The sequence below is a fragment of the Nansenia antarctica genome (genome assembly GCF_963989245.1).
Source record: "Nansenia antarctica genome assembly, chromosome: 3".
Lineage (NCBI taxonomy): Eukaryota > Metazoa > Chordata > Actinopteri > Argentiniformes > Microstomatidae > Nansenia > Nansenia antarctica.
The window spans coordinates 69,535,808-69,548,923 of NC_137688.1; the positions used below are offsets into that span (position 1 = coordinate 69,535,808).

Consider the following 13,116-nt stretch of genomic DNA (forward strand, 5'->3'; position numbering starts at 1 on the left):
CATTTCAGGACCCTCCTTTCATGACGTTTCCTAGATATGTGCGTTCTACCACCCAGCATCCTTACATTTTCTAAATCACATCAGGATAAGCTAGTATGAAGATATTTTTAGGGATGTCCCAATCCCATTTTTTCACTACCGATACCGATACCTGGGCTTCAGGTATCTGCGATACCGATATCAATCCGATATTTGTATTTATTGTTTTACTCCTGAATAATAACAAATACTTCCCCAGTATAGTCCACAACAACAGTTGGCTATTAAAGACTGCCAGCCTTTATTCAAGCAACAAAAACAGTACTCTGCAGTACCCAGTGACCAACTGGTTTAAAGTTAAAACAATTTAAACTGCAGCATTCAGCATTGTAGAGTTACTGTCTGATTTCTAGTTTTAGTGCCTTCATGTTTTTATTCTATTTATCTTCTCTTACAAATGGCAAATCAATTATAGCACCCTTTTTAAAAGTGTAGCCTAGTGACGCTGCTGGTGAGACCAGAAACCAGTCGCAGAATCAAAGGGGTGTCAACAATATCTGCTTTTCGTTTTTTTCATAACAGGCAACTTTTTTAAAAGTACCACTCGATATAATATACAACAGTTTAACGATCACTAAATACTTATAATCTGTCGGTTGGATTCACTGTTGCCAGAGGCTACCGGTAAGTGATACCTGGCTTGTAAACATACTTTTGTTTTAGAACGAAACGTTAGCCGCTAGCTGTTAGCAGCGTTTTTAGAAGTCACCATTCTTGAGCAAAACATTGATACAAACAAACATTCAAATACTCGTGTAGTCTTGAATTTTTTTGCGATTTCAATGTATGACACATCATTTGAAAAGCTTACCATCTGTAGTTTCAGACTATGTAAACAACCGAAAAATTACATAAGCAAATGGTTTATGATTTCACCAGCTAGCATCATGACATTGTCAGACTCATTACACACAGGTAGCTACTAGCCAACTCTCATGCCCGTGACCACTGACTACTACTGTTGTCATCACGTGAGTGACACGCGGATCGCGAGCCCCAGATCGCAGCCTATTTTTTTTCTGGTGCGATCTGCGATCCAGCATTCAGGACCAATATCGCGGCGATATGCGATATCAATATCGGATCGGGACATCCCTAGATATTTTACAGTATTTCTGTGTAGGAAGCTGGCTAATTTACAAGCAGCCAACTAGTGGTCGTTGTGTGTAAATAGCACCATAGCATTGTAAAGAGGGGGTCAAAGGGTAGCGGGGTTAAACGTGGCGTTAAGGTCACAACACAACAACCAGTGGCGTAAGGAGTCTGCACTGGGCTCTAATGCAAGATGGCCAGAGTGGGCCCTAAGTAGCACGCAACTTTTTCTGAGACTCTCACACACACACACACACACACACACCACACACCACACACACACTCACACACAGCTCAGCTCCCATTGGCTCCCACATAACTCGAACCCTGTAGGCTACTGATTATGATCATAATCAGTCATCACTAATGATTAGATTTAGATTAGATTACATTTTGTCTCCTTCCTTCTTGCTGGTCTTCACAGCCTAGAATGTGACACACCCACTGAGGACTGGTTCACGCTGAGAACCACCATTTTTTCCAGCTGCGACACAACTTTTCAGGCTCCGAACCAATTTATTTTCAGTCTGAACGCACCGGCCGGACTACATTTGCCCTAACAGACAGACACACACACACACACACACACACACACACACACACACACACACAGACAGACCTGGTGGACTATATAGATGCTGTAGTGCAGCTGCTGTCGTTGCAGGAAGGGGTGGAGGTGGTAGAGCAGGGAGCGCAGGTGGGTCTGGCGGTTGCGGTACGGAATCACGATGGCGGTGTGCTGCCGGGCCTCACAGTTGGGCGGGCGGTACCGGCCCCCCGGCTGGACCAGAGGGTTCCTCTGACGGATCTCCTCCAGGGAGAGAGGAGAGGACAGACGCACCGACACCGGACCCACTGGAGGAGGCAGGGAGGGAGACAGAGATGAGAACATACCTTACACACGTATGCATACACGCACGCATGCACATAGACACACTCTCTTTATCTCTCCCTTAAACACACGTGCACACAAACACACTCTCTCTATCTATTTCTCCCTCCCTCACACTCACACACACACACACACACTCTCTCTCTCTCGCTCTCTCTTTCTCTCTCTCTCTCACACACACACACACACACACACACAGTCTATTTCTCTCTCCTTCCCTGACACACACACACTCTCTCTCTATCTCTCTCTCTCTCTCTCTCTCTCTCTCTCTCTCTCTCCCTTCCTCACACACACACACATACAATCTCTCTCTCCTTTACACACATGTGCGCACACACACCCCCCCCCTCCCCACCCACCCCCCCCCCCCCCCCCCTCCCCACCCCCCTCCCTCCCCCCACACCCACCCAGCAGAGGCGAGGGCACCAGGCAGTCCCTGAGCGGAGCCTCGGTCCCGGGGGGTCCCGTGCCCGTGTGGGCGGCCGGGGGGGGCTGGGGGGGCAGCGCCCCCACCAGCTGGCTGAGGTTGGTGTAGACGTCGTGGGGGCGGGAGTAGTCGAACTCGGGCTCTGCGGAGTGGACCAGCACCGACACCAGCCCCCGGAAGCCCCCCAGGGAGAAGTAGAGGACGAAGCCGAACTGAAACCCAACCAGCAGGGCCAGGGTACAGGGGGAGTCCAGGGAACGCCCACAACACGCCATGATGGGAGAAGGGGGGGGGGGGGGGGGGGAGGGAGAGAGAGAGAGAGAGAGAGAGAGAGGTGGGGGAGAGGAAGGGAGAGAGAGAGGGAGAGAGAGAGGTGGGGGAGAGAGAGAGAGTGGGAGAGAGGGAGAAAGAGAGGGAGGGAGAGAGAGGGAGGGAGAGAGAGAGGCGGGACAGGTGGAGGGAAGGAAGGGTGGTGAGGGAGAGGTATGGGGAAGGTATGGGGGAGACAGAGGGAGGTATGGGGGAGGCTCAGAGGGAGAAGGGGAGGTATGGGGGAGTCAGGGGGAGGGGGGGGAGGCCATGTCTATGAAGGGGAAGTAGAAGCAGTGTAGCTCTGTAGACACGGCCATCACTGAGGAAGAACAACATCATCATCATCATCATCATATACAACAACAACATCATCATCATCATCATCATCTTATACAACATAAGGGTGTGTGTGTGTGTGTGTGTGTCTACCTGAGTTGTGTGTAGATCCAGGCTGGTTGACATCAGACGCTGTCCTCCTCCAGCAGAGACGGTTGTCTGTCAGTCTGTCTCTCAGTTTGTCCTCCTCTCTCCATCATCCTGCAGACATAACAGACCCTGTCCTGTCATCTTCAACACAACAGACCCTCTCTCATCATCCTGCCTTCAAAACAACAGACACAACAGACACTGTCCTCCCCTCATTCTGCGTTCAAATGGTAAACAGACTGACTTATACAGCTCCTTATTCCAAAGCGCTTTACAACGGCCTCTCATTCACCCATTCACACACACATTCACACACACATTCATACACACACAGAGACTGACTGACTACTGACACACACACACACACCCAGAGACTGACTGACTACTGACACACACACACACACACACACACACACACACACACACAGAGACTGACTGGTACTGACACACACACACACACACACACACACACACACACACACACAGAGACTGACTGGTACTGACACACACACACACACACACACACACACACACACACAGAGACTGGCTGACTACTGACACACACACACACACACACACACACACACAGAGACTGACTGGTACTGACACACACACACACACACACACACACACAGAGACTGACTGGTACTGACACACACACACACACACACACACACACACACACAGAGACTGACTGGTACTGACACACACACACACACACACACACACAGAGACTGACTGGTACTGACACACACACACACACACACACACACACACACACACACACACACACAGAGACTGACTGGTACTGACACACACACACACACACACACACACACACACACACAGAGACTGGCTGACTACTGACACACACACACACACACACACACACACACACACAGAGACTGACTGACCACTGACACACACACACACACACACACAGAGACTGACTGGTACTGACACACACACACACACACACACACACACAGACTGACTGACTACTGACACACACACACACACACACACACACACACACACACACACACACACACACACACACACACACACACACACACACACACACAGAGACTGACCGACGTGGTTATTTATTCAGAGAACAAAACGTTCCTGCATGCAGCTACATCTGCTAGAATAACTGTCCTCGATGTCAGGGATATGCCGAATAATCTACTACTATACGACTGTATACTCATGTAGGCCTATATAATAATAATAATAATAATAACAATAATAATAATAATAATAATAATAATCTTTATTTGTATGGCACTTCCTGCAAACGTTGCAGCTTTACACTCATGATGTATATACAACACCGCGTTATAATGCATAACAATCATACAAATCATAATATTGTGAATAACAATAGCATAACAGTAATCGCACAATAATAATAACAATAAAATATCAACATTTGAATAGCTCAGTAGTCTATGTTTAAACGGAGCGTGTTACTTCTACCCGGTTTTCGAAACCATCTTGGAAGCACTTGTCCTTTCTGTCCAACGTACGTGTGCAGGAAAAGCGCTACACAAACAAACGTTATTATAATAATAATAATTATTATGATTATTATTATTAATTTCTAAGGCACCATCTCACCAGCGCGCCCGTCGACTCACCCTCACGTCCCTGCGACAGCGCGACTCCAGCCCCCGGCTCTGCAGGGAGGACCGGCGGGGCCTGGGAGGAAGGAGAACCCACCCTGGATGCTGTCTGTCTGTCTGTGTGCGTGTGTGGGACTGCTCCTCTTAATCCAGAGATCCTCTCCTCTTAACTCCCACAGCCTCTTACACAGTGTCGCTCTGCCTCTTGTCACGCCAGAGCATCGCTGTCTGATGTCAGCGTGTCACTTAGAAGGATCATGGCTGGTGTGGTGCCTCTCTCTCTCTCCTCTCTGACAGATCTGGGCTGCGTTCGGAAATTTGCTCTGGGAAAATCGGATCTGCACTCGTGAAATAACGCCCTCTTGCGTCCAATCAAAGTGACTTTGGTTCCGTTTTTAGGACGTTGGACGTCAGTGTGCGCTCTGGCGCTCTCAGAGCGAATTTACGAACGCAGCCAATGGTCTGATGATGAACAACAGGCTTTGAATACTGTTTACTTTGTTGACACTTGTATTGATTGACGCATGCATCTCTATTTCTATTGCCCCTGTCTCTCTCTCTCTTTTTGTCTATCTATCTATCTATCTATCTATCTCTCTGTCTCTCTCTCTCTTTCTGTCTCTCTTTTTGTCTATCTATCTCTCTATCTATCTCTCCCTGTCTCTGTTTCTGTCTCTCTCTTTTTGTCTGGGTCATTTTTTTTATACGGTGCCTTTTCCGTCCCCAGTACTAAATCATGTTGTATTTTGTCTAAATTTGGACAAATACTAATTCCATAAGGTTTTTCATGTATAGTCAATTGTTATTTATTATGAATACAATTATATGGGCTTCTAAGTTGTTGTTTTCTACATTTTAAAAGCTTTGGTTAAAGATGTAAATTGGATTTTGCATGGGATTTGGGATGTCCCCAGTGTTGTTCATTAAACTTCAATCCAAAAAATAACTATTAAAAACATATATATTTCCAAATATGTTATTATTATTTCATGTTCCTGATCAATATCTATTGAAATCAAATATAGTTTTTATCCTTTTTTTAAATTTTGTACAAAAAAATTAAGGGTTTGCTTACAATATTGCTTGTCCCTGCGATCACTGTCCACCCTGTTATGCTGTGTCAATGTCCCTTTTAAAAGAAAACCATATTTCTCAATCACATCACTCTCATGAGGTGACATCACATCAGTGGAGGGGATTTCAAATGTTGTAAGCTGTGTGATTTTCTACCTCTTTTACCATCTGATTTTTATGTTTTTATCCAGTGAGTTTAATGTGGTTGACCATAACGTGTCCACCCTGTTATGCCTAAATATTGAGGAGATCAATCAAATTGAATAATTTCAAAAAAAGTATTTAGTGCAAATCATATTCCTCATCAAGTATTCATGGTCATTCTAGGCATTATGCTAACACAGGCAGGCTAAAGGCTAACTTTAACTCAAAATGTCCACCCTGTTAGTGTCCACCCTGTTATGTGTCCACTCTGTTCTGGAGACACTCGCCCTATTCAACTACAGAGGGTATTCTAAATAAAATAAAATGTAGGTGCCTGAGCTCGACCACTATGTTTTTCAGCAAGCTAGACATGTCCTTTATATAATAGAACATTAAAATATAGATAAATCAACAATTTATTTTTCACAAGTTATGAAGTCCAAATGGCACCGTATAAAAAAAATGACCCGTCTATCTATCTATCTATCTATCTACAGTATCTATCTATCTATCTATCTATCTATCTATCTATCTATCTCTCTCTCTCTTTCTGTCTCTCTCTCTCTCTATTTCTGTCTCTCTCTCTCTCTCTCTCTCACACACACACACACACACACACGCACACACACACACACACACACACACACACACACACACACACAACATGAACACAAACACACTCAGAAAGACTTCTCATACACATCCAGGGGGCCGTTCCACTAACGTTGATTAGTATATCGGCGATTAAAATAAATCCTGCGATCAGGCAACTCGGGATTGGAATTCAAGCCTCAGGTGATTCCTAGAACGAGGATCAGGCTTGTGTCATCAGTGTTCACAGAACACCGGCTTAGAAATCCTCGATATGGGCGCGTGCACGCAGACATAAAGAGCCCCGAAGTGTCGAACTGTCGAAATGAAGATACTCCACTCTGCAGGGGTCCTACTTTTGCGCAGCATTCCGACTTATTGATCTTTATGAAGACGGAAAAATAAGATAGTAAAATAGTGCAATACTGCCGCAATTAACAAGGCGAGGGAAATGGTTTGGCAAGAAAGTGCTGACCGATTAAATGCGTAGGTCATACTAGCCCCAGTTATTGTAAAATGTTCATATTTTAATAAATGAATATTTACTACTGTGGTGATATCAGCAGCAGGCTACAAACCGTCATAATGGCATAGTGGTATCCACTGCTGCCATAGTATTTATTCGTCATTTTAAGACAGTGGTTCAAATCCCTCTTCTGACACACTTTTTACTGCATTTCGTTGTCTGAATCTAATCTAAAATCTCATCTAAAAACGTATGTAGGCTATAAAATGATGGTGCAGGCTAATTTACAAGAACTGACACGATTACAATGGTGTTTGAAGCCTTTCTGAGTAGTAAATGATGTTCTTCAAACTGGACCCTGGATTTGGCAGAGATAATTTTTTCTTATTACTACTGATGGATAGATGATTCACTTAGACAGATATATCTATTGTAAATCGATTTGCATGAAGGCTTCGGTTAAATGTAAAAAAATAAAATAATAATAATAATAAAAAAATAAAAATAAAAAATAAAAAAGTCTCGAACACACAACCTTTGGAACTCTAGTTGGCTACCTCAACCACTGCACCAGCCACACCACTGTGATACCAGCAATGCAAGTTAATAGAATACATTTTTTAAATTATTATTTTTACACTTTTTTATTTATCTATCGATCTATCTATCGATCTATCACACTTTCAAAATATCAAATTATCTATCTATCACACAGTCAATCACCTGCATGTGGTTTTCTTAGATCTTGCCAATGCCTTCGGGTCAGTGCCTCATGAGATTTTGTGGACAGCGTTCAACTTCTTCCAAGTCCCAGAGGGCATCACAAGGCTGGTCAAAGCCTACTTCCAGGACCTCCAGTTCTGTGTTACAGCACAAGCCAGTACAACTGCTTGGCAGCACCTCGAGATAGGCATAATGGCGGGCTAGACCATCTCTCCACTGGCGTTTACCATGGCGATGGAGCTCATTATTCGAGCATCCCGATGGGTTGTTGGAGGGGAACGGTTGAAGAGCGGGCTGCGTCTTCCACCAATCAGGGCGTACATGGATGACATGACGAAAATAACAACAACAAACGCATGCACCAAACGCCTGCTGGATAAACTCCAGGGAAACATCAAATGGGCACGAATGGAGATTAAACCCAGTAAGTCCCGCAGTATCTCCATTGTCAAAGGCAAGCTCGCCAATGAGAGGTTCCACGTCAACAACGAGCCAATACCAACAGTTCTGGAGAAGCCCATCAAAAGCCTTGGCCGCTGGTATAGCGCAGAACTCAAAGACTCGAAGCAGGTGGAACAACTCAAGCAGGATACAATCAGTGGCCTCAAGCAGATCAACAACACTGCTCTCCCTGGGAAGCTGAAACTGTGGTGCTTTCAGTTTGGACTGCTGCCCCGTCTCATGTGGCCAATTTCCATCTACGAGGTCACACTATCCCATGCCAACCGGCTGGAGAGACTGGTGAATGCACAAGTGAGGAAGTGGCTTGGACTGCAGAGAGGCCTTAGCAGCATAGGCCTGTATGGCAACGGAGCCCTCTCCCTACCAATCTCAAGCCTGGTGGAGGAGTACAAATGTGCCAAATCAAGGCTGGAAATGACTCTCACAGAATCCCGGGATCCATTCGTCAGAGGTGCTGCTCCAATCCTAGCAACGGGGAGGAAATGGAAGCCATCTGCAGCAGTTGCGGTGGCAAAGACCGCCCTCAGACACCGGGATATAGTGGGGCATGTCCAACATGGCAGAGGGGGCCTTGGCTTGGAAACAACAACACCCACATGGCAAAAGGCTACTCCAACCGAAAGGCGGAAGATGGTGGGTGAGGAGGTGCGCCACCAGGAGGAAGCAGCCAGGTGCGCCAAGGCAGTCTCCCAAGCCCAGCAAGGCCGCTGGATGAAGTGGGAGAGCGTGGAGAGGAGGAAAATCACGTGGAACGAGCTGTGGAGCATGGAGTCTAATAGGCTAAGTTTCATCATCAGAGCCACATATGATGTCCTGCCCTCTCCTACCAACCTACATCTCTGGTATGGAGAGGACCCAGCCTGTCTCCAGTGTGCAGCCCCAGCAACCCTCAAACACATCTTGGTGGGTTGCAAGACCAGTCTAACTCAAGGAAGATACACCTGGCGCCACAACCAATTGCTAAAGTGCTTGGCTGCCGAACTTGAGCACAAGAGGGTAACCACCAACGCCATGCCTCTAAATGCCCAGACTACCTTTCCACGGAAAACAACCTTCATCCGGGAAGGGGAGAAACAGCGGACCAAGCCATCACCTCCAGACTCAGGCCCACTGAACGCAGCCCGGGATTGGGAAATGCGGGTAGACCTCAGCCAGAGGCTCACCTTCCCACACGAAATTGCAGCGACCAACCTGCGCCCAGACCTAGTCCTCTGGTCCAAGTCCTGCCGGCGTGTCTTCATCGTAGAACTGACGGTCCCATGGGAGGAGGCCATCGATGAGGCATTCGAACGGAAGAGGCTGCGGTATGCCAACTTAGCAGTCGAAGCAGAGGGGCGGGGCTGGAACTTGAAGGTGTGGCCAGTGGAGGTGGGCTGCAGAGGCTTTGTAGCCAGCTCCACCACAAGGCTCCTGAGGGCAGTAGGGATCAGAGGACAGGCCCAACGGAAGGCAATCAGAGAACTGTCCACTGCAGCAGAACGGAGCAGTCACTGGCTGTGGCTGAAACGTAGGGACCCAACATGGGCTCCCAAATGACCACGTGGTGCCACCGTGCGACACACACCCAGGCCTGATCAGCCTGTGGTGGGCCAACCTCGGCAGAGGGTGTCTTGTGATAACTGGCCGAAACACCCAATGAGGTCGGGGACCACAACTGAAGATGTGTCGTACTGGTGGCACCAGGTGATCATTGCCAAATTCCACTCCACCCAAGAGGACATCTCCAACTCCACTCAATTGTTGTGCTGAATATTTAGGGATTTTAACAACCAGTCCTATTAAGAATCCATCTATCTATCACACAGTCAAACTATCTATCTATCTATCTCATAAAAAGTGGGAACTAATATTTCCTAAAAGACACTTGAGGAACTGTCGTTCGGGATGTAGTTTCCGCCTGTGAGAGATTTTCTGACGCACGCATTACCTAAACCAGCCTGTAAGTCTGCTCGGGACCAGAATTACTGAGAAGGATTGGTTGCATAGCAACCAAGCAGCAAATTATTTGAGCCACATTGATGGAACCGACCGCAAGCTTATTTAAACCTGGATCAGAGTTAATCGCGTGGATCAGAGTTAATCTCGCTTAGTGGAACAGGCCCCAGAGGACTCCTTCAAATCAGCCCTTAAAACCCGTCTGTTCACCAAGGCCTTTGGCCCCTAGTCACTGTTCACCAAGGCCTTTGGCCCCTAGTCTCTGTTTCTGTTTTGCTTTGTTTGTTTTCTGTGTTGTCTGTCTGACCATGTCCTTTAGAATTCTAAAGCGTCCTTGGGTTTTATGAAAGGCGCTATACAAATCCAAGTTATTATTATTATTATTATTATTATTATCATGACTGTTTAGTGATCTATCGATCGGTGTGGCTCTGCTCGTCCCTTATCAACGTCACGCTATTCATCATCAAACCGTCGCCGCTGTTTCAGTTCCCCTTTATTTCTCCTCCCACCTCTCTCTGCTTTTCAAGTCATCACTTACAGAGCCCTTCATGGTCAGGCACCTGCCTACATCTGTGACCTACGGCGTCCTTACAGCCCCAGTATGTCTCTCAGGTCCTCTGACCAGGGTTTGTTGGTTGTCCCCCGTGCCAGACTAACCTCTAGAAGAGCCCTGTGAGTAAAAAAATAAATTCTATCTTTGCACTTGATCAAATTTCAGGACCCGCCTTTCATGACTTTTCCTAGATATGTGCGTTCTACCACCCAGTATCCTTACATTTTCAAAATCACTTCAGGATAAGATAGTATAAAGCTGTTTTGCAGTTTTTCTGAGTAGGAGGCAGGCTAAAAAAAGAAGCGCCCTCTAGTGGTCTCTGTGTGTAAATAGCAGATTTACATTGTAAAAAGGGGGTCTATTTGACCCCCAAGGCGGCTCTACTAGTAGGTAAAATAGGCACGGCTGTTGTAGTGTTAAAAACCAAAGGTGATCGAGCATTCCAAACCGTGGCTCCCAAACTATTTTAAAAAACATTTTATTTTGTTTTTACAGATTATTTGTTGTACACTTGTTATTGTCTATTGTCTATTATTGCCTATCTCTTTTAACCTGCTATTACTTTTGCTCTTAATTCTGTTTTTATAGCCTATGTAAAGCACTTTGTGACCGCTGGTCTGTGATAGGTGCTATAGAAATAAACTTTACTTACTTACTTACTTACTTTGTTTCTCCTCCCACCGCTTCGACTGACACCAGGAGACACCAACTTTCTCTCTGCTTTTCAAGTCAGGCTGAAAGAGCTTTATTCAACATGCAGCAGCAAGGCAGAACAGAAACAGGTAAAGAAGCATTAAGACAACAACTCCATTTCCCACAATCCCCCCCGCCCCCCCCCCCCCGCCCTCCCCCCGCCCCCCATCCCTCCATGAAACCCAGCAGAAAGCATTACAGAGACATGGTGTAACACAAACCAACCCCTCAGAGGCTGCTGTTGTAGCCTCCCTGTGTTTGGTGTTTGGTAGCGTACCACAGCCTTGACCCAAGGGGTCTGCTTGACCTTTGATCTTTGCCCTGGATCCGCAGGGTTGCTGGTTCAATCCCCCACTCTGGTTGTGTGTGTGTGTGTGTGTGTGTGTGTGTGTGTGTGTGTCCCATCCTCATCCCATAACTAAAGCATGAGCACAGGAAACAAAGATGCTGGCAGTTGAGATCGATCGACACAAAATGGCGTCCACACGGGTTGACAGGACAGTTTCTCCATGGTGCTAGTCTAGATCATAGGCACGGTAGCGACTGAATGACAGGATCGAAATTCTGATCTGTTCTGGTCCACTACCATTTAAACACATTTTAATTGTTGGGAGGTTTTGGGAATCTAAATTTAATGAATAGAAATTGAGTCCCGACCAGGAGCCCTTGCAGGGTGGTTTTGCTACAGACATACAGTACATGGATGAAGGCGTCAAGCCCTCGTTAGCAGAAGGAGAGAAGGTTGGAAAAATGGCTCCGAAAATAGACACACAATTACATAAAACGAGCACCTCTTTGAGTTAAATCTAATATCCAGGCTTTTCTCCTCTATAGTTTTACCTGTCATGTTCACCAGAATGATAATAATACAATGATCATAATAATTACTAAAACAGTAACAATAGTATCATGTAGTAAAAAAAAAAAAAAACTTTATATGGAATGAAACGCTTCACAATGTTTCAAAACCATAATTCTCATCTTTACTATAATCTACAAGGGGGAAAGAAATCATTCTCATAAAAGATGTATAGAAATATATCTCATTAGACAAACAAATGACAACAAGTTAACTTTCTTTCTTGGAAATAGGTTTCAGTCCGTAATCGTTAACACTCGGTTTAGAGAAAGTCCGATGGCGGTTACTCTTCTGTGTGAGGGGGGAAATGTTCTCTCTACTTAAATTCCTCGCTTTTATTTGTATTTTTCTCTCTTCTGCCCCCCCTCCCTTACTCCATCTATCCCTCGCTTCCACTTAGAAATAGACTTTAGATTCAACTAAGTTCTGGACAATTTGATAAATTATCTCCATCTCAACATCTGCCTTCTCTCTTTCTCTTTCCCTCTCCCTCCTCCCTCCTCCTCCTCCTCCTCCCCTCCTCTTCCTCTCCCTCCTCCTCTTCCTCCTCTCCCTCCTCCCCCTCCTGTTACTCCTCCTCTTCCTCTCCCTCCTCCTCCCCTTCCTCCTCTCCCTCCTCTTCCTCTTCCTCCTCTTCCTCTTCCTTCTCCTCTTCCTCTCCCTCCTCCTCCTCCTCTTCCTCCCCCTCCTCTTCCTCCCCTTCCTCTCCCTCCTCTTCCTCCTCCTCCTCCTCCCCCCCTTCCTCCTCCCCCTCCTCTCCCTCCTCTTCCTCCCCCTCCTCTTCCTCCCTGTCT

At 46.2% G+C, this 13,116-nt stretch overlaps 1 protein-coding gene across 1 annotated transcript in view; it reads right to left on the reverse strand.

Moving 5' to 3' along the window:
- b4galt3 (UDP-Gal:betaGlcNAc beta 1,4- galactosyltransferase, polypeptide 3) overlaps positions 1–2,728 on the reverse strand; it is a gene marked incomplete at both ends in the record, with an annotated part of 7,638 nt that extends 4,910 nt beyond the window's left edge. The window contains 2 exons of the mRNA XM_080527480.1: positions 1,751–1,986; positions 2,434–2,728. Of these exons, the coding sequence (XP_080383606.1) occupies positions 1,751–1,986; positions 2,434–2,728 (531 nt within the window). The remainder of the gene's footprint in view (positions 1–1,750; positions 1,987–2,433) is intronic.
- Between the last annotated feature and the right edge of the window lie 10,388 nt (positions 2,729–13,116).